Here is a 23,636-nt window from a genome sequence, read left to right as displayed (position 1 = left end):
ACCTAAACGTACTTTATTGTACTCTAATACATTTTCCAAAGTTTCAGCTCGATATTTTATTTATAAAAAAAGTTCTTAGGTTTAAAAAAAACATTCAGTGAATTGAAAAAGTGAGGTCGGTAATATAGGTATTTAGCTGTGTCACATGCCCTTAGGACACTATTTTCTTCAAAGTTTCCCGATAATGACACTATTTTTTTTTTACTTTTTAAAAATATTTTTTACTTCTTTGCTAATTTTTTACAAATTTTATCAATGGCTGAATTTCCAAGCATATAATGAAACTTTGATCATAATGGTTAAACTTTCAAATTAAGAAGATTAAGTTCAAACTTCAAATAAAAAAGACAAATTTTCAACCAAAAATAGAATAGTTACATTTTTGGTTGAAAAGGTGAGTTCTGAATAAAAAAAATACGCATTTAAAAAAAAACAGTTCAGTTGTCAAACCATTTATCACCAAAAAGATTAATTTTTTTACCAAAAAGAAGAATTTTCAACAAAGGAGTTAAATTTTTGAATAGAAAGTATCAATTTTTAATTGAAAATATGAATTTTCAATCAAGAAGTTGCATTTTCAACAAAAAGAAAAATTCCCACCAAAGATTAATTTGTTACCAAAAAGGGTAATCTTCAAAAAAATAACTAAAAATAGAATAGTTACATTTTTAGTTAAAAAAATTAATTCTTAATCAATTTTTCGCAAAATAGTTGAATTTTTAACAAAAAATTTAATCTTTAATATTTAAACCAAAAAAGATTTTAATTAAAAAAAAAGCAGTTGAATAAAAAAAAAGTTAAATATAACCAAAAAGATGAATTGTTAAAAAAATACATATGTATTCTACCAAATAGTCATATTTTAAACCAAGAGGGCTAATTTTAAATAAACAAATAGATTTTTTAAAGAATATATATAAAAATAAAAAATATAACCAAAAAGAAGAATTTTCAATTTCAATTTTCAACCAAAAAATATTAACTTTCAACCAAGAAGTTGCGCTTTTAACCAAAGATTTTTTTTACCAAAAAAGGAGAATCTTCAGCAAAATAACCAAAAAAAGAATAGTTACATTTTTAGATAAAAAATTAATTCCCAACAAATTTTTTAAAAAATTTTTGAATTTTAACAAAAGCAGTAATCTTTGATATTTAATACAAAAAAGATTTTAATTTTAAATACAAAACAGTGAAATATAACCGATAAGACGAATTTTTAAGAAAATTCTGGAATCCTGAACGAAAACAGATTAATTTTCAACCATAATGTTTTTTGCCAACTAAATAGTTAAATTTTCAACAAAATAGTTAAACTTTCAAATGAAAAGATCAATTTTTTTACCAAAAAATATGAATTTCCAACACAATGGTTAAAGTTTTAAATAAAAAAGATTAATTTTTAACCAAAAAGGGAATAGTTACATGATTAGTTAAAAACAAATTAGTTCTCGATAAAAAAAATACGAATTAAAAACAAAATAGTTCAGTTGTCAAATTAAAAAAAAAAATTCAATTTAAAATATAAATTTGCAATGACAAAAATTTGTTTCCGTTAAACCGTTGGATTTATAACCAAAAAGAGTAATTTTCTACCAAAAAATAAGAATTTTCAACAACGAAGTTAAATTTTCAAATAAGAAAGCTAAATTTTCTATTTTAAATATAATTTTCCAACCAAAATTGGAATAGTTAGATTTTTAGTTTGAAAAATTAATTCTCAACACATAAAACAATGAAAATCCAACAAAATACCACATTGTTCAAATAAAAAAAGATCAATTTTCAAATAAAAAAATATCAGTTTTCAACAAAAAATTTTCAACCTCATACTATAATTTTGAATAAAATCATTAAATTTTTAAATAAAAAATATCGATTTTTTATTGAAAATATCAATTTTCAATCGAGCGGTTGCATCTGCAAAAAAAATTTCTACCAAAAAACACAAATTTTGAACAAAATAGTTAAAGTATCAAATTAAAAAGACAATTTTCAACAAAAAAGTTTAACTGTCTACCAAACAATTGTCCTGAACTAAAACAGATTAATTTTCAACCATAATTTTTTCTACAAAATCGACATATTGGTAACAAAATACATACATTTTCTTCCAAGTAGTCACATTTTAAATCAATAGGGCTAATTTTACACAAAAAAGACGATTTTTCTTCAAGAAAATTTATGAATTTTCAACCAGATAGTTAAATTTTTTTAAAAATAGTTAAACTTTCAAATGAAAAAGATCAATTTTTTACCAAAAAATACGAATTTTCAACAAAATAGTTAAAATTTCAAATAAAAAAGATAAATTTTCAATTCAAAAAGGATTAGTTACATGATTAATTTAAAAAAAATGAGTTCCGAAAAAATACGAATTTTAACAAAAATAGTTCAGTTGTCAAATTAAAAAAAAAATTTCAATTTAAAAAATAAATTAAAAAAAAAAGTTTTGTCTACCAAATAGTTAATAGTTGCATCTATAACCAAAAATATTAGTTTTCTACAAAAAATGAATTTTCAAAATAATAGATGAACTTCAACAAAATAGTTAAATTTTCAAATAAGAAAGATCATTTTTCTATTTTAAATATAAATTTTCATTCAAAAATGAAATAGTTACATCTATAGTTAAAAATATTAATTTTCAACTAAATAGTTAAAAATTTCAAATAAAAAATATCAATTTCAACCAAAAATGGAATAGTTAAGTTTTTGTTTAAAAAATCAATTGTTAACAACCAAAAATACGAATTTTCAACCACATACTATAATTTTCAACAAAATGGTTAAATTTTGAAGTAAAAAATATAAATTTTTAATTGAAATTATTAATTTTCAACCAAGAAAATGCATTTTCAAAAAAAAATTGATCAATTTTCAATTGAAAATATCAATTTTCATCAAAAAGGTTAAACTTCCAACCAAACAGTTGCTTTTTCACCAAAAATTACATTTTTACCAAAAAAGGCGATTCTTCAGCAAAATACATGAAATTTTAACAAAAGTCAAAATTTAAAATAAAAAATATCAGTTTTCCATTGAAAATATCAATTTTTCACCAAAAAAAGAATAGTTACATTTTTAGTTGAAAAATTAATTCTCAACAAATTGTTCACAAAAAAGTTGAATTTTTAAGCTAAACAGAAGAAATCTCTACAAAACCATTGAATTTTTAACAATAAAACGTAATCTTGGATATTTAAATCAAAAAAGATTTTAATTTTAAATAAAAAAAAACAATTGAATATGACCAAAAAAGCGAATTTTCAACAATATACTTGAATCTTGAATTAAAAGAAATTTATTTTCAACCATAATCCAATTTTTAAGGAACAAAAATATTTTCTACCAAAAAGACGAATTGTTAACAAAATACATATATTTTCTACCAAATAGTCACATTTTTAACCAAGAGGGCGAATTTTACATAAAAAAGACGATTTTTTTTTAAAGAAAATGCATGAATTTTAAAACAAATAGTTGAATTTTCTACTAAATTATTGAATTTTAAAGTCGAAAAGACGACTTATCTATAAAAAGAAAAATAAATATAATTTTCAAGTGAAGAATATGAATTTTGAACAAAATAGTTAAATTTTCAGTTAAAAAAAATACTATAAAAAATGAACTTTCAAGAAAGTAGTTCACCTTTCAACTAAGAAGTGGAATTTTCAATGAAAAGTGTAATATTTGATATTTTAACAAAAAAGATTTAAATTTAAATTAAAAAACACTCGGATTTAACCAACGAAGACGAATCTTCAGCAAAATAACCAAAAATAGAATAGTTTCATTTTTAGTTAAAAATATCCATTATTAACACATTTTTCACAAAATAGTTGATTTTTTAAGAAAAATGTAATACTTGAATCCTGATCGAAAACAGATTAATTTTCAACCATAATGTGTTTTTACCAAAAAGACGAATTGTTAACAAAATACATATATTTTCTGCCATATAGTCATATTTTAAACTAAGAGGGCTAATATTGCATAAAAAAGATGATTCTTTTCAAGAACACGCATGCATTTTTTATAGCAAAAAAAATACGAATTTTCAACACAATAGTTAAAATTTCAAATAAAAAAGATTAATTTTCTACCAAAAAGGGAATATTTACATGATTAGTTTAAAAAAATGAGTTTTCAATTAAAAAAAAATCAGTTGTCAAATTAAAAAAAACGAGAAAAAATTTTTTTTTCATTAAACAATTACATTTATAGCCACAAAGATGAATTTTCTACCAAAAAAGAAGAGGTATATTTTTAATTAAAAAAATTAATTGTCAACAACAAAAATGACAAATTTCCAACCACATACTATAATTTTCAACAAAATGGTTAAATTTTCATATAGAAAATATCAGTTTTTAATTAAGAATATCAATTTTCAATTAAAAATAGAGTAATCACATTTTTAGTTAAAAAAAATTAATTCTCAACACATTTGTCACAAAACAATTGAATTTTTAACAAAAAATGTAATTTTGGATATTTAAACCAAAAAAGATTGTAATTTTAAGTAAAAAAACAGTTATTTGTAACCAAAAAGACGAATTTTTAACAAAGTATTTGACTCCTGAACTAAAACAAATTTATTTTCAACCATAATCCAATTTTTAAGAAAAAAAAAAAATTTCTACCAAAAAGACGAATTGTTAACAAAATACATATATTTTCTACCAAATAGTCACATTTTTAACCAAGAGGGCCAATTTTACATAAAAAAGACGATTTTTTTTTGAAAAAAATGCATAAATTTCCAACCAAATCTGTTAATCTTATACTAAATTATTGAATTTTCAAGTCGAAAAGATAAATTATTTATACAAAAAAATACAAAAATAGAATTTTCAAGTCGAGAATATGAATTTAAAAAAAAATAGTTAAATTTTCAGAACTTTCAACTAAGAATGAATCTTCAATGAAAAAAATGAACTTTCAAGAGAGTAGTTCGACTTCCAACTAAGGAATTGAATTTAAAAAAAAAAAATGATTCATTTTTAATGAAAAATGTAATAGTTGATGTTTCAACAAACATGATTGAAATTTAAACTAAAAAAAGTCTGCTTAACCAACAGAGACGAATTTTCAATGAAATTCATCAATTTTCAACCAGATAGTAAAATTTTCTACCAAATTGTTTAATTTTCAGTAAATTAAGATTTTTCTATAAAAAATTTGGATTTTTAAGCCGAAAATATGAGTTTTCAACAACAACAAAATAGTTAATTTACAACTAATTAGTCGTTTTTTTTTAGCAAAATAGTTCAATTTTCAGATTTAAAAAATTATTTTTAACCACATAAAACACCTATTTTCTACAAAAACATTGAATTTTCAATAAACAGTCGTATTTAAAAAAAAAAAAAGATCAAATTTCTACTGAAAGAGATTTTTAATTTAAAAAATACGTTAGTCAAGAAAAAAAAATTTCAATAAAATTGTTGAAATCAAACCAAAAAGACGATTATTCAAATAAACATGTTGAATTTTCAACCAAGAAATATGACTTTTTAACCAAATTTTTGGATTTTTAAACCAAATAATTCAATTTTGAACCAGATAATACAATTCTTAAATAAAAAATATTAATTATTAACGAGACATTTGATAATAGACTTTCCATCCAAAAATATTTGCATTTTCTTATTACTTATTAATAGAACCCGAGAGGGTTCCATAAATTTAGTTCGCATTTAAGTGAAAAAATATAATTACTAAAGAAAAATATGGTAAATTATACATTGAATTTTGTTTTTGATACTTAAAAAAATTGTATGACACTGTTTTTTTTTTAATTTGTGACACTATTTACACTATTTCTGATTTCCAAAGTGTTTCCGAGGCCTGAAATCTGGTAACAATATTAAAATAATTTTAACATTTCAGGTTGGAATTAATGAAACTTTAAAAATAAATTTGGAAATGATTTGCGAGTGTGATTGCGAGCGTCCAGAATATGAGAAATATGAGGAAAATTCATCAAGCTGCAGTAACAATGGAACGTATAAATGTGGCGTTTGTGACTGTAATGCCGGCAGCTTTGGAAAGAATTGCGAATGTAACAACTCTGCAAATGATCACAATAAAAACTTTCAAAATTGTAGACCTGACAATACTTCCGTACTCGATTGTTCGGGCAGAGGAGAGTGTTCCTGTGGCACATGTGAATGTTCTCAGATGCAATTGGTAGACAATTTGGTAAGTGCTTTAAAATTTTCCATTTTGGACTTTAATTTCTAAAAGTACATTTTAATTTTAAGATTTTTTCAATGCAGCTTTAACGGCTTAATTAAAAATTGAAAGCGTTTGAAATAGAAAATTTATAATAAAAAACGTTTTTAGTTGATTAAATGTGAATATAAATTTATTATTGATTTTTAAAATTGAACTGTACTTTAAGGTTTAAAAAATAAATAATAATTTATTTTACAAGACGATTTGGAATCAGTTTACAATTTTATCATTTCCAAATTTAAACTTTAAAAATAAACTGTTTCAATGGGAAAGTCTTATTAGTTAAACAAATTTAAATCGTTGAAACCCTGAAAAAATCCTTGCATTCTTTTTTACCTGAAAAAGCTTTTGAATTTTGCTCATGGTCCTGAAATTTTTATTCCTTGACTTGATTTTTAATTTTTGTAGAAAAAATAGGTTTTCAAATTTTTCTTTACTTTACTGAACGAAAAAAGTAGGTGAACTGTTTTTTTGGTAGTTTTCATTTGATTTATAATTTTTTATTGTGTTTTACAAGTAGAAAAACAGACCTTTTTTACAATAGATTGTTCATCTGATCACAATGAAAATTACGACAAAGCTACCGTCGAAGGTTTTTCAATGTTTCTCATGTATTCTCGATTTTTTTTCATTTTTTAATTTTGGTAGAAAATTCAACTATTTTGATAAAATGAACTTTTTGGTTAATTAATCTCATTTTCTAGCTGAAAATTCGACTGATTTGTAAATGATTAGTCTTTTTGGCTTGAAAATTTAACAATTTGGTTGATATTTTTTTCTCTATTGATTGGAAAATTTTTCTTCACAGAATAATAACTTAATAATAACTTAATACGAAAATACGTCTAAATTTTTCTGAAATTTATCTCTTTTATCTTTTTTAAAGTTAAAAATTGATATTTTTTAGTTTTAAATTCAACTATTTCGTTGAAAATTTATCCTTTTTAGTTTAAAAATCACAACTGGTTGAAAATTTGTTTTTATTTTGTATGGAGAATTAATTATTTAAACTAAAAATTGAACTATTCCATTTTTAGTTAAAAACTGATCTTTTTTAATTTAAAATTCTACTATTTGCTTGAAAATTGAACTATTTTCTGGAAACGTCATGAATTTTGTTACAAAATCGTATTTTTTATAGAAAATTAATCTTTTTTGTTTAAAATTCAAGTATTTCAATCAAATATTCTATAATTTTAGTTGAAAATTCATCTTTTTGATTTAAAATTCAATTATTTCAGTCAAAGATTCATCACTATAGTGGAAAATAATGAAAATTCATCACTTTATTTGAAAATTAAACCATTTGTTGAAAATTGTTTGTTATTTATATTAATTTTTTTAAACTGAAAATTAAACTATTCCATTTATAATTAAAAATTGATCTTTTTTAGTTTTTAATTTAATTATTTGGTTGGAAAATAGTCTTATTTGATAGAAAATTAATCTTCTTGTTTAAAAATGTATCTTTTTTCGTTGAAAATAAAACTAAAACTTTTTGGTTAATAATCACATTTATCTGGCTGAACATTTAACAATTTGGTTGATATTTTTTTCTCTATTGATTTGAAAAATTTTCTTCGCAGAAAGTGCACTTCTTTTGTGGAAAATTCATCAATATGTTTTGGAAATTCATCCCTTTCCTATTTTTAAATTAATTTTTTCTGCTTGAAAATTGAACAACTCTGTTGACAATTTAACTACCTTGTTAAAAATTCAGTTGATTAATTGAAAATTCGTAATTCTAGTTGAAAATTTACCTCTTTGGTTGAAAATTTATTTACTTTGTTTCTAATTCGTTTTTTTCTTTGGTATAAATTTAAAATATTTTGATAGAAAATTCATCTATTTCGTTGAAAATGAACTTTTTTCTTGTAAATTTAACTCTTCTTTTTGAAAATTCGTTTTTTGGTTTAAAACTGGTAAAAAATTCAACTGTTTGGTTGAAGATTAACTTTTTTGTTCGAAATTAATATTTTCGGTATAAAAAATCAACCATCTAGTTTAAAAATCATGTATTTTCTTAAAAATTTAACTTTTTGGTAGAAAGACCAACTATTTGTTTGAAAGGTAACCTTTTGTTAAAAATTTATCCTTTCGGCTTGAAAATTCAAATGGTTTTGTAGAAAATTTGTCTTTTTGGTTTGTAAATTAAATTGTTTATAGGAATTTTTTTTCATGGTTTAAAATTCACCTTTTTCCATTCAAAATTGATTTCTTTTGGTAAAAAATCTCATTTTTTGTTGTTTAAAATTCAACTATTTTATTAGAAAATTAATCTGATTTGATTCAGGATTCAGATTTTTTTTCATTCGTCTTTTCTGGTTGGAAAATTTAGCTACTTGGTTGGTAGGTGAACTACTTTATTTTAAATTCAGTTTTTTGTTGAAGATTTGTAATTTTAGTTGAAAATTCATCTCTGATTGAAAATTTAATCATTTTGTTTCAAATTCGCTTTTTTGGGTAGAAAACTAAAATATTTTGGTATAAAATTAACTTTTTTATTGTAAATTTAATTCTTTTGTTGAAAATTTATCTTTTTCGTTTTAAAATGGTAGAAAAACCAACTATTTGGTTGAAAATTAACTTTTTTGTTGAAGATTAATATTTTTCGTAAGAAAAATCAACCATCTCGTTGAAAATGCATGTATTTTGTTCAAAATTAAACTGTTTTGGTAGAAAATCCAACTATTTTCTCTTTTTCTTAGTTTAAAATTTTGCTTTTACGACATAAAATTGATCTCTTTTGGTAAAAAAAATTTCATTTTTTGTCGTTGAAAATTCAACTATTTTTCTAGAAAATTAATCTTGTTTAGTTGTAGATTCAGCAATTTTTTTAAATTCGTTTCTCTGCTTGAAAATTGAACAGCAAAGGTTGACAGTTTCTTTTTGAAAATTCATCTTTTGGTTTAAAAACGGCAAAAAAATTCAACTGTTTGGTTGAAAATTAACTATAATTCAAAGGAATTAAAACTGTATTATTTCCAATTAAAATCATTCCAAATTGAAAAATTTCAGATTGTAATTTTTTTTAAATGCACAATTTTATTAGAAAGTAGTTTAAATTGTATCATTTAATTCTAATTCAAAGAGTTTAAAATTGAACAATCTTATTCTCAATTAAAAAAATTCAAATCTGCATAATTTAATATTAAAATTTCAAAATAGAACAAGTTAAAAACTCTAAAAGACATCAATTTTGTTTATAAATTGTTTATAATTCTTATTTTGGTGTTAAAAATTGAACTGGAATCTTCTTTGGATTAAACTTGAACTATTTAAAAAAACTTTTTTTTTGTTTAATTCATCTGTTTTCGGAGAAATTTAATGATTCTGGATAAAAATGCAACTGTTTTTGGCTGAAATTTCTATTTAAATACAATATTTGGGTGTTGAAAAAATAACTGAAATATTTTCTGAATGAAAATTCCACTATCTTTTTAAAATTCGTTTTTCTATTTATTTAATTAAAAATCCATCTGTCTGAAGAAAAATGTCATCTTTTTTTTAAATGCAACTGTTTGGTTGGAAATTACACTACTTCGTCGAAAATTTACTTTTTGTTAGAAATTTATATTTTGGTGTTTAAATATGAACTGAAATATTTTCTGGATGAAACTTCCAGTTATAAAAAAATTCGACATTCTTATTACAAATTCATCTGGTTTAGTACAAAATTTAATATTTTTTGGAAAGAAATGCAACTATTTGGTAGAGAATTCAACTATTTTGTTTAAAAAGTCATCCTTTTTGAGTTGAATATTCTTGGATTGCAAATTTAATTTTTTATCGTAGAGAATTATTTCTTCCTTAAAAATTTATATTTTAATTGTGAAAACTCGACAGAAATCTCTTTCAACAGAAAATGCAACTGTTTTTTGAAAATGTATCTTTTTGACTTAAAACTTTATCTATTATAGAAGAAATTTATTATATTTTTTTAAAATGATAATGCAACTTTTTGGTTAAAAATCATTCTTCTTTGCTTAAGTATTAGTAAATCACGTTTTTGTTAAAGATTTATAGTTAAAGTTGAAAATTCATCTCTTTGGTTGAAAGTTTAATTATTTTGTTGAAAATTAATCTTTTTTAATTGAAAATTCAACTACTTAGGTAAAAGTTAAACTACATTGTTAACAAATTATTTTCTTGATTGAAGGCTTATGTCTTTGGTTAAAAGTTTAAATGTTTAGTAGAAAATACTTTTTTTGGTTTAAAATTAATTTCTTAACAGATAATGTCACTTCCATTTTTTTGTAATTAATATTTTTCAGTTGAAAATTCTCCTTTTTTGGTGAAAATAATTATTTAGTCTATAATTTTTTTGGGGGGTAAAAATGTATCAGTTTCGTGAAAAATTAATTTTGGCTGAAAAGTCATATTTTTTTGTTTGAAAATTCAATTTTTGTGAAGAAAATTTGTCTTTTGGCTTGAAGGTTCAATAATTTAGATTATACTTTTATTTATTTTTTGACTGAAAAATCTTTATTTGTTAGAAATTCGTTTTTTTGGTTTTAAAGTTCTTTTTGTAACTATGAAACTTTTTCGTTGGGTATTTATCTTTTTAGGTTGAGTATTCAACTATTATGTTAAAAGTTCAATTATTTTGTTGAAAATAGTAGAAAAAGTAGAAAAGACATTTTTTTTTTGTTTGAAATAAATTTAAAAAAATTTTAATTCTAAATTTGTATATGAAATACTGTTTTATTCCGTTTATAAAATATGCTATATTAAAAGTATAACAAGATTAAAATGCTGGTATTTGAATATTAAAGATTTTAAATGAAAAATTAGTCAAGGAAAAATCGGAGAATTTTGAGAATGCTCTCGGTTTCGCATTTCTCCGCAGGAGGCGCTACGATCGATGCGAACTAACTAAATCCGAATTTACGCTTCCAAGGTTTCAGCTATTTTCTTAAAATGTTGTCTTTTTTTATCAGAAATAATATTAACTACTACTTTTTTCAAAAGATATTTCACTTCTAAGTGCAAATATTTTAATATTTTATGAGAATTTTCTTAGTGATTTACTTTTTATAGCCATAAAACTATGCCAAAATTTGTCTTCTTCAGAAAGTATGGGGCGATTATTGCGAGTGCGACAATTTCTCGTGTGATCGTCGTGAAAATAAGTTTTGCTCTGGTCATGGAAAATGCGGATGCAAAGGAATCTGCGAGTGTGAAGACGGCTGGACGGGCAAAGCCTGTGAATGTAGATCAACAACTGACACATGCATAGAACCAGGAACTGACCTACCGTGTTCAGGAAAAGTAAGTCAATTTATTCATTTGCAAGTTTTAATTTAATTTTTAATTAAATTTTTTATTTGCAATTTCCGACTATTTTGAGGAAAGTATTGCAAAATAAAAAGGAATACAGGGTGTCTACCATACCTGGAAAGCCTGAAGTTGTCAAGGAATTTTTATATAACTTAAAAAACCTAGAAATTTCGGGGATTTTTTTTTTAAGTCTGGAGATTTTTTCGGGAGTGTGCCTTTTTTTTATTGCAATATAAAATTAAATAACAATGATTCTTCAGTTTAAAAAGTAGATTTATATTATTGTATTTAACTATTTTGTTGAAAAATCGTTTTTTTTTCTGTTTGAAATTAATTTTTTTTAACTGAAAATTTAACCTTTCTATATTTGGTTAAAAATTGATCATTTTTAGTGGAAAATACAAGTATCTCGTTGATACTGAATGTATTTTGTTAGAAATTTATCAGTTTGTTGGCAATATTTTCTCTCTCCGACAGAAAAATCTGTTATGGTTAAAAATTCCATTCATGTTGAAAATTCGTCTTTTTTGGTTGAATTAAACGGTTTTTTATTACAAATTAAAATCTGTTTTAATTCCAATGTGAGCTACGCTACCAATTTCAGAATTCATCTTTTTCGTAATAAAAATTTTTTTACTTGGTAAAAAGTTAAACACTTTTGTTAAAAGTGCATTTATGTTGTTAAAGGAATTTTAATTGAAAATTCATCTACTTGGTTAGAAACTGATCTAATTTGTTGAAAATTAGTTTTTTTCTTGTCTGAAAGTTAATTTTTTTACTGAGAATTTAATTATTACAGGTGAAACTGTAACTTTTTTTTGAAAATTGTTTTTTTAAACTGAAAATGTAATTATTCAAGTGGAATATTCTAACTAGTTAGTTAAAAATTCATCGCTTCAGCTTAAATTTTTTTGCCGATAATTTAACTTTGCAATTTTGGTTTGAAAAATTATATTTTTTAGTTCAAAAATCGTCTTTTGGTAGAAATTAATTTTCTTTGTTACAAATTCATATTTATGGTTTAAAATTCAACTATTCCCGTTCAAGATTAATTATTTCAGTTGAATTTGTGGATAATTCATGTATTTTATTTTAAAAAATCGTCTATTTTTACAGATAATTAATCTTCTTGTTTGAAAATGTATCTTTTTCGTTGAAAATTCAATAATTTCTATCAAATATTCATAATTTTTTTGGTAAATTGAACTTTATGGTTCTTTTTTTGTTAAAAAATCACCTATTTCATTACAAATTCATTTATTTGGAAGTTAAACTCTTTTTTTTTTTAATATCATCTTTTTGTTTTAAAATGTATCTTTTGCAGTTGAAGATTTATATTTTGAATTTAAAATTCACCACTTTGCTTGAAAATTTGTTTTTATTTTTATATGGAGAATTAGTTGTTGTTTTTTAAACTAAAAAATTAACTATTTCATTTTTGATTGAAAAATGATCTTTTTTAATTTGAAATTCTATTATTTGGTTAAAAATTGATCTCTTTCAGTTTAAAATTGAACTATTTTATGGAAAAGACATGTATTTTGTTACAAGATCGTATTTTTTATATAGAAAATTGATCTTCTTGTTTGGAAATTAATCTTTTTCTTTTAAAATTCAAGTATTCCAATAAAATATTCTATCATTTTATTTGAAAATTCATCTTTTTGGTTTAAAATTCAACTATTTCAGTCAAAGATTCATCATTATAGTTAAAAATAATGAAAATTCATTATTTTGATGGAAAATTGTTTTTTTTTTTTTAATTAATGTTTTTAACTGAAAATTTAACTATTCAATTTTTGGTTGAAAACTGATCTTTTTTAATTTAAAATCCTACTATTTGGTTGAAAATTGATCTCTTTTAGTTAAAAATAGAACTATTTTGTGCAAAAGTCATGTATTTTGTTACAAAATCGTCTTTTGTATGAAAAATTAATCTCTTTGTTTGAAAATTAATCTTTTTTGTTGAAAATTCCAGCATTTCAATCAAATATTCATCATTCTGTTGGTAAATTTAGCTTTATGGTTCAAAATTTAACTAATCCTGTTTGATATTTCATAATTTTAGTTGAAAATTATGAAAATTCATCACTTTGATTTAAAATTTAACTATTTTTTGACAATTTTTTTTTTAATTAATGTTTTTAACTGAACATTTAACTATTCCATTTATGATTAAAAATGTTTTTTTTTTCGTTTTACATTCAACTATTTGGTTGAAAATGTATCTTTTTTAGTTAAAAAATCACCTATTTCATTGCAAATTCATTTATTTTCTTGAAAAATCGTCTTCTTTTGTTAGAAAATTAATCTTCTTCTTTGAAAATTTGTCTTTTTTCGTTGAAAATAGAAATACTTGGTTGGAAATTACTCTTTTTTTTAAATATCATTTTTTTGTTTCAAAATTTGTCTATTGCTGTTCAAGATTTATATTTTTAATGGAAAATTCACCATTTTGGTTGAAAATTTGTTTTCATTTTTTATGGAGAATTAATTATTTTAACTAAAAATTTAACTTCCATTTTCGGTTGGAAAGTGATCTTTTTTAATTTAAAATTCTACTATTTGGATAAAAAGTGATCTACTTGTTTAAAAATGAATCTTTTTTCGTTGAAAATAAAACTAAAATTATAAAGTTAAAAATTATAAAATTATAGTTGAAAATAATGAAAATTCAACCATATTATTAAAAATTGTTTTTTTTTTCATTAACGTTTTCAACTGAAAATTGAACTATTCCATTTATGATTAAAAATGGATTTTTTTAGTTTTAAATTCAACTATTTGGTTGGAAAATCGTCTTATTTGATAGAAAATTAAACTCTCGTTTAAAAATTCGTCTTTTTTCGTTGAAAATAGAACTACTTGGTTGGAAATTAAACTTTTCTTTTTGTCATTAAATATCGTCATTTTGTTTTAAAATTTATCTATTGTAGTGGAAGATTTCTATTTTTAATTGAAAATTCTCCACCTTGTTTGAAAATTTGTTTCTATTTTTTTATGGAGAATTAATTATTTTAACTAAAAATTTAATTATTCCATTTTGCGTTGAAAACTGATATTTTTAATTTAAACTCCGATTATTTGGATGAAAATCCTGCTATTTGGTTGAAAATTGATCTCTTTTATTTGAAAATTGAACTATTTTGTTGAAAAGTCTTGTATTTTGTTACAAAATCGTATTTTTTATAGAAAAGTAATATTGTTTGAAATTTTGTTGTTGTTGAAAATTCAAGCATTTCAATCAAATATTTATAATTTTATTGGTAAATTTAGCTTTTCTATATGGTTCAAAATATGATTCAAAATTTTTAAATAATGGAAATTCATCACTTTGATTGAAAATGGAACTATTTCGTTTAAAATTCAATTATTTCTGTTGAATATTCATCATTATAGTTGGAAATAATAAAAATTCATTACTTTGATTGAAAATTGAACTATTCGTTGACAATTGTTTTTTTTTTTTTTTAAGAAAAATGGATCTTTTTCGTTGAAAATTCAAGTTTTCCAATCAAATATTCTATAATTTTGGTTGATAATTTAACTATTTCAGTTAAAGATTCATCATTATAGTTGAAAATCATGAAAATTCATCACTTTGAAAATTCAACTATTTTTTTGAAGATTATTTTTTTTTTATAGAAAATTAATCTTCTTGTTTAAAAATGTATTTTTTCATTGAAGATAAAACTACAACTATTTCGTTGAAAATTTATTATTTTTTTTTTAGTTTAAATTTAACTATTTGCTACTTTAGAGGCAAATTCTAGAAATAAATTGTAATGTTTTCAGTATTACTTAATCATTTTAATTAATCGATGGTGTTTATATATTTAAGAATATCTTGTGATATCATTTGTCAAAGCTTTCTAAATGAAACATATTAATTGAATCCTTGAAAACTGAGGGGAAAAAAACAACTTTTATTATAAACTCGCAAAACTGTATAAATATTCCGAGTTCATTATTAAAAAAAAAAAAGTGCAAAATATTTTAATGATTCCGTACTCTGAAAAATGATACCTGGAAATAACTTGAAATACCCGGGGAAAAAACTCCTGAAATTGTCAGGGAATTTTCTTCCAGGATTTGCGTAGACACCCTGCGAATAGTAATGATACAGTTTTGAAAAATTGTATTAAATATTTTTCGTTGATATCAGCCTAAATTCGAATATTACTTGAATTTTAGGGATCTTGTAAATGTGGACAATGCGAATGCAATGTGGAGGATGGGGTTCGATATTCGGGAACGTATTGCCAAAAATGTGCCACATGTCAGAATCAATGTCTGAAATTAGAACCGTGTGTCTTGTGTCAAGTGTACAGCGAAATTTCGAATCTAACGCAGGAAGAGTGTGCAGCTAATTGCACAGGAATTGAAATACAACGTGTTGAAATAATCGACAAAACTTTAATTAAAGAAGACGAAAATCTTTGCCAGTACAAAGACAGTGAAGATTGTGTCTACTTTTTCATTTACTATTCGAACGTGACGAAACTGTTCATTCAAGCACAAAATAAACCTGAATGTCCACCCGAGATTTATTTGCTCGGCATAGTAATGGCTGTTATTGCAGGAGTTGTGTTAATGGGTCTGACGATTCTATTTATATGGAAGTTGTTGACTACCATTCATGACAGACGGGAGTATGCGAAATTCGAGAAAGAAAGGATGATGGCCAAGTGGGATACGGTAATTATACAAATATGCTACTTTATCAGGAATCAGGGTGACGACTTGACCGGAATACCAGGAAATGACGGAAAATTTTATTTACAAAACCGGGAATTTAGTTCTGATCGCGGAAAAATTCATGTTTTCATTATTTTAATCATTTTTCGTCAATTTAGAAAAGTGATTTCTACTATATCTAGAGTTGCAGATTTTTCAGATTGTATTCTCGTATAAAAAATTTACCTTCCGATTAAAATTTATATTTTGATGGTAAAATGTAAATTTGAAATCTTTTTTTTTTTTCATGAAAAATTTGTCTTTTTGATTTAAAAATGCATCTCTTTTAGTAGAAATTGCATCTTTCTTGGATAAAAATGCAACTGTTTGGTGGAAAATTCAACTTTTTTTCTTCTCTTTTATTTTTTATTTTAAGTATTTCGTACAAAATTTACTTTTTGTTTAAAATTCATATTTTGGTGTTGAAAAGTCATTTGAAATCTTTGTTAATTGAAAAATGAACTATTAACAAAAAAATTCTTTTTGATTTAAAAATGCAGTTTTTAGTAAAAATTGTATCTTTCTTGGATAAAAATGCAACTGTTTGGTTGAACATTAAATTATTTTGTAGAAAATTTACTGTTAGTTGAAAACTCAATTATTTTCGTATCAAAAATTTACCTTTTGATTAAAATTTATTTTGCCTTTGATTAAAAATCCTATTTTGATGTTAAAAAGTCATTTGAAATATTTTTTGTATGAATAATCAACTCTTTTTTTTTAAATTTAAAAATGCATCTATTTTAGTAGAAATTGCATCTTTCTTGGATAAAAATGTAACTGTGTTTGGTTGAAAATTTAACTATTTTGTTGAAAATTTAACTATTTCGTAGAAAATTTACTTGTTTAAAATTCATATTTTCATGCTGAAAAGTCAACAAACATTTTTTTTTGATGAAAATTAAACTATTTTTGTCGAACATTTGTCATTTTGACTTTAAAATTTAGTTTTTTTTAGTACAAATTTAATATTTCTTAGATAAAACGGAACTGTTTGTTTGAAAATTCAACAATTTTGTTAGAAGTTCGTCCTTTTTATTGTAAAATTCCACTCTTTTGTTAAAAATTCTACTTGTTGGGTTGAAAATTTAAGTATATTTGTGGAAAGTTTATTACTTGTTGAAAACCCATATTTTGATGTTAAAAAATCAAAATAAAATTTTCTCTTGATGAAAAATCAAATTCCTTTTTTGAAAATTTAATTTTTTTGTTGTTGAAAATTTTTCTTTTTGGCTTAAAAGTTCATCTGGCTTAGTAAAAAATTTAATTTTTATTGGATAAAAATTCAACCTTTTTAATTACAAATTCATAATTTTTTGCTTGAGGATTCATTTATTTATTTTTTACAAATTTTGTTGAACCACTTTCTTAAGGAATCATTTTTTAAGATTCATATTTTTATTTGAACATTCATCTCTTTCGTTAAAAGTTTAATTATTAGGTTAAAAACTGATATTTTTAAATTAAAAATTCAATGGTGTGGGTGAACTATTTTATTGATTTTCTTTTTGTTTAAAACAACAACTATTACACTTTTTTGTTGAGAATTAACTTTTTTAAGTTGATAATTCAATTATTTTATTGGAAAATTATTTTTTCTTTTGCTGAAAATTAAATTTTTGTACAGAAAATTTGTCTTTTAGCTTGAAGGTTTAGCAATTTAGCAACATTTTTTTCTTTTGTGACTAAAAAATCTTTTTTTGTTGAAAACTCGTCTTTTTGGTTTGAACATTCATTTATTTTAAATGAAATTACATATTTTTTGGTAGAAATATTAACTATTACACTTTTTGTTGAGAATTCATTATTAGGTTGACAATTTAACTATTTTGTAGATATTTTTTTTTTGCTGAAAATTCGAATTGATATTTTAAACATACAATTTGAAAGTTTCCTCTTCCAAATTTTATATAAAGAAAGTTCTTCAAGCAGTTTTAGAGTAGAAGTAGTATTATAAAGAAGAAATATTTTTGAATTAGAATAGATTTTTTTTTGCTTAGTTCGATGCGAATTCATCTGTCTTCAGTTAAAAATTCAACTACTTGGTTAAAAGTTAAACGCTCTTGTTAAAAATTGATTTTTCTGGTTCAAGATTTATAATTTTTAATTGAAAATTCATCTTTGGTTAAAAATGTAACTACTTTGTTGAAAATTAATTTTATTAACTAAAAATTTAACTATTTCAGTAGAAAATTGAATTATTTTGCTGAAAAATCGCTTTGTAGTTTTTGTTTTGTTTAAAAATTCGATTTTTACCACAAAATTTAACTATTCAATTTTTTGTTAAAAATCGGTTTGATAAGTCATATTGTTCATTTCAAAATTAAACTATTTGCTTGAAAATATATGTACTTTGTGAACTCTTTTCTTGAACATTCGTCTATTTGGTTTGAAAACGGTAAAAAAAATCAACTATTTTGTTAAAAATTAATTTTTCAGTTGGAAGATTTATAATTTCAATTGAAAAATTCATCTCTAGTTTAAAATATCACCACATTGTTGAAAATCAATTTTTTAAAACTAAAATTGAACTGTTCCAGTAGAAAAGTTAATTATTTTGCTGAAAATCTGTTGTTTTTTTTTGTTTCGTTTTTTTAAAGAGTTAGATTCTTACTACAAAATGTTACTATTCTATTTTTGGTTGAAAATGTATCCTTTTTTGTATGAAAATTTCCCTATTTGTTTGAAAATTGATATTTTTTTTTAGAATTGTAAACCAGTTGTTTGAAAATGTATGTACTTTTTTTTTAAATTCGCCTTTTTGTAGAAAAATAATGTTTTTATTATCAAATTCAACTATTCCAGTTGAATATTCATAATTTTAGCCGAAAATTCATCAGTTTTGTTGAAAATTAATTCCTTCAATTGAAAATTTGATTGTCCATTTTTGGTTGAAAATTGATCTTATCTTGTTCAAAATTCAACTATTTGGAAAAAAATTTATAAACTCTTTTTTTTTTAATAATTTTTTGGGTTGAGCAATAATTTTAATTGAAAATTCATTACTGGTTGAAAATGTCACTACTTTCTCGAAAATCAATTTCGTTAATGTACAAATTTAACTATGCCAGTAGAAAATTTAAATATTTTGTTGGACATAAATTTTTGTGTGTTGAAAATTAGATTTTTGACAGAAAATTTTACCATTATCTTCTTGGTTGAAAATCTATTCTTTTTTTAGGAAAATTTAACAATTTGGTTGAAAATTAATATTTTTTATTTAGAAATGAAACTATTTATTTGAAAATTTATATACTTTTAATAAAATTCCGCTTCTTGTAAAAAAGTACTGTTTATAATTGAAAATTCATCTTTTTGGTATAAAATGTAACTATTCCAGTTGAAGATTCATCATTTTAGTTGAAAATTCATCAGTTTGGTTAAAAATTGATTTTTTCCTATTCAGATTCAATAATTTGGACAAAAGTTGTCTTTTTTATTTGAAAATTCAACCAATTCATTGAAAATCCATACATTTGGTTAAAAATTGATTTTTTTTTTAGAAAATTATCTTTTTCAGTGCAAGTCAATTTTCTTGTTAAAAATTCTTTTTGTTAAAAGAAATTTTTCTGACGAATACTTTACTATTTTATTTAAAGTTTTTTTTGGGTTGAAAATGATTATTTATTTGAACTGAAAATTTAAATTATTATTTCAATTTAATATTCCATAATTTTAATTAAAAATTCATCACTTTGGTTGAACACCCATTTTTTGACAAAAAATTTAATTATCCAATTTTTGGTTGAAAATGATCACAATCGAATTATCATTTCCAAAAATATTGGGCCCAAAATTTCTTTCATGTGGCATTATAGTTTTACTAACTTTTATCAAAATCGAATGACCAGGGGCAGATCCTGATATTTTTTACGTATACTGACCCTTTTTTGAAATTCAGCTATTTCACTTGAATCCTCATTGTTTTAGTTGAAAACTCATTTTTTTTTATTAAAATTAAATATTCCAGGAGAAAATTCATCACTTAGGTTGAGAAAATTGGACTATTTTCTTGAAACCCCGTTTTTTTTTGTTGAGAATGAATTTCGTCAACTAAAAGTTTAACTATTCTATTTTTTGTTGAAAATTGATATTATTTAACGCAAAATTGAGATATTTGTTTCAAAATTCATTTATTTTGAAATTTTTTGCTGTGTTTTAAAGAATGCTTTAAATGAACGTCATAAATTAAAATAAATGTTTTTATTTCGAGTCAAATATGAATATATTACTTTTAGTTGACCAGGAAAATTTTTAAAACATGATCGAAAATTTGAAATCGTCCTGAGAATTGCCACTCTGTTTATATTCAGCAAGTATGCATCAATTCTGATACCTTTTCAACATTCGCAATTTTCTACTTTCAGGGCGAGAATCCAATTTACAAGCAAGCTACCTCAACCTTTACAAATCCCACTTATGGTGGAAAGCGTTAGAACGTTTGCAAATAAGTTACTTTGTAACTTGTGACTTATGGAAACATCTTTTCAGTATTGATTTTCAAAGTCATAATATGTATTAAGAAAGGAGAAACTGCATTCGACTCATTGGTGCTCATTCATTAGCTACTTTATTCGTGAAGTGGTTTACGGAATCCCATAGACAATTTTATTATTATTTAGATTTTTACATTATTTAATTAATATTGTTTTCTTTAAACGGCTGACGCAAACGTTACGTGTCTTTTACCTTATTCCGACAATGAGAAACAATCTTGCCAAGAGTTTAAAATCAGCAAAAAAAAATAAGCAGATTTGATACTACAAAATGAAGCATAGACTTGTAGCTTGTTTGTGCGTGAAATGAGACTGATTCATTCCAAAATAAAATGCGCATTGACGAGTCGGACCTTTCAGTTTATCTTTTGTCAATGCTGACCGAAATTTCAATGCTGATTCTAATCTTTAAATTTATTTCACGTGCAGATAGACACTATGAAATGTGATGGAGCGCGCACGACTAAAGTTTTTTTTTTTTCGGTTCTTCGGAAGAAAAAAAAAATTAGAAAAATGTTTGTTTTTTTGTTGTATATTTTCAGGCATTCTTAAGTAAGTTGTCGTGCAATAGGCGAATTTGCGGGCAGCTTTAGGGCTTTAATATATTTAAAGAGCAATACTGCCATAATTACTTAGTCTTATCGAGTGTCGTTAATGTGCATGTAATAAGAGAAGAGTACTTTATTGGTTTCATGTTTTATTGAATTCTATAAAACATTAATTGCCATAAACGTATTGATGGTAACGTGGGGAGAGATCGAGTAGCGACTGTTTCATTACTAAAGTGCCTTTCACGTTATTCAGATGTATGCCTTTATTTCAATTGTTGGGAGAATTTTTGTTATTTTCCACAAAATTCTAGATTACATTTTATTTTTGAAAATAAATCCAATAGTCTCCGTACTACTTCTATATGCCAAATTTCTCAAAGGGATCTTCCAAAAAGTTATAAAGTTGCGAGAATCGAATCTATTGTTGAGTCATGAAAAGAAAATTCGATCAAAGTCATGTTCCACGTTTATAAAAAGATCTATTTGTTCTTTATCCAATTTTCCATTTGGCCTGATCCAAATTTTCTTTCTATAACTCAAGCCTTGATGAATATTTAAATACATTTGTAATATACATATACATACACAAATAGCTATATGTATACACTCGTTTATATATATTCTAGAAAATTTTACAAATAAGAATGATCTTTTATATTTATGCGTAAAATACACACAAAAGTACTTACCCAATAATTACACAACATAATAAAAAAAAAAAGATTTTTTTTAGTCAATATTAAATTTATAATTACGTTTCGTACAGCGCAATAAGATTTTTACCGCAATTGTATTAAAACATTTGTATACTTATTGGGTACATTTTTTTCACAGATTTTTTAAAAAGTATTACCAAAAAAAGTGAAATAATCGCTCTGATTATTATTGATTTTGCGAAGTTCATTGGAGTACGTATTGTTGGGGAATTATATTAATTGAAAATTTGTAGTCCAAAAGTGAATATATATTAGGTATATTATTAGAAATATATTAATTAGCAGAGTAGCCAGCTTGGGAAAAGTAGATAGCACAAATTGCTATTTTCAAATAACAGCAAATAAGTTTATAAATTTGACCTAACGAGATTTCAGAACAGTATATTTATATTTAAGTTCATCGGACTATCGATAAAATGCCAATATCGAACATCAACTACTATATAAACTTTATATAAATAAATTATGAGAGGAAAAATGTCGACATATCTTATACTGGAATAATTCTTTGCTTTTTTATTATTTTAAAATATTTTTTGTATACATACATTGATCATGTTAGACTGGCTTATCTATACTCCTTACAGCAGTCATTATAAGTTATCAGACAATCTCATCGATGTACATTATTCACTATTTTCATGAACGTCTATTTAAAGGCGCTTTATAGTATCTCTGCGTGTACAACTGTGAAAAACCCGTTCTAACGTCTTTCACTAGGAAAGGGATTAATTAAATCGATTCTTACAGGTTAATATAGTACAGTTGGCGAATTAACTAACAATGTCAGTAGACAGGCACTGGCGTTTCTGGATCTAGATTCCTACCTTACCGACATTGGGCAGATTCTATATCTGTATTGGTTTGTGTCCGTGCTAAGCTTCTGGAACTTTCTCAGAGGGTTCTGATGAAGTCTATAATAATATTGCTCAACTATGAGAACCAAATTTGCGTAAACAGCTTCAAGGTTATAATAATAAATAACCTTGAAGCTGTTTACGCAAATTCGGCTATCACAATTATGCAATATTATTCTGTGACGTCATCAGGGCCCTATGAGAACATTCTAGTAGCTTAGGACGGACACGAAACACTACAGCTATACAATTTTCGCGATGCCGATAAAGTAGGAATCTTGATCCAGAAACGCCCTTTCCTATCTACTAATATCCTGTGTTTATCTCGTTTATTTTTTAAAGTTATACTTTACTGAATTTTGTATCATGTATGATTGACAGGATGCTTTTATTGTATGATATATGTGGACTGAATATGTTAGAATCAGCTAAGTTTTGCGACAAGATATAATAAAGATGTGGATGAAACCAAGTTTGTTTTATTATTGTCCCAGCCGAAAATTCTTGTACTGGAACCTCGGAGAATCCTGGACGGGTAATCTTGACGGTTCTTGTGCGGGAATTTGGCTAAGGCAAACCGAAGTTCCCAAGATGGAGACGGCATACCGCTCCGTCTTTTCTTTACAAATCAAATCTTTTGACTTACCACAGTTTTAGTAATAGTTTCACTGCATAAATACCAAATGCAAATCTCTTAAAGGAAATGGAGCTCATACTTAATGAAAGTTGCACGGAATCGTTTTAAACTGTTTTGAAATC

General features: G+C 23.8%; 1 protein-coding gene across 2 annotated transcripts in view; it reads left to right on the top strand.

The window, feature by feature from the left end:
• LOC117174292 (integrin beta-PS) overlaps positions 1-23,349 on the top strand; it is a 49,084-nt gene extending 25,735 nt beyond the window's left edge. For both annotated transcript variants that reach the window (XM_033363263.1, XM_033363262.1), the window contains exons 7-10: positions 5,893-6,204; positions 11,314-11,511; positions 15,715-16,218; positions 20,625-23,349. In XM_033363263.1, coding sequence (XP_033219154.1) covers positions 5,893-6,204; positions 11,314-11,511; positions 15,715-16,218; positions 20,625-20,693 — 1,083 coding nt within the window. In that variant the 3' untranslated portion in view covers positions 20,694-23,349. The remainder of the gene's footprint in view (positions 1-5,892; positions 6,205-11,313; positions 11,512-15,714; positions 16,219-20,624) is intronic.
• The last annotated feature ends 287 nt before the right edge of the window (positions 23,350-23,636 follow it).

Source organism: Belonocnema kinseyi, chromosome 6, assembly GCF_010883055.1.
Source record: "Belonocnema kinseyi isolate 2016_QV_RU_SX_M_011 chromosome 6, B_treatae_v1, whole genome shotgun sequence".
Taxonomy (NCBI): Eukaryota; Metazoa; Arthropoda; class Insecta; order Hymenoptera; family Cynipidae; genus Belonocnema; species Belonocnema kinseyi.
The sequence above is the reverse complement of the archived record's forward strand: the minus strand, read 5'-3'. Positions and strand labels throughout refer to the sequence as shown.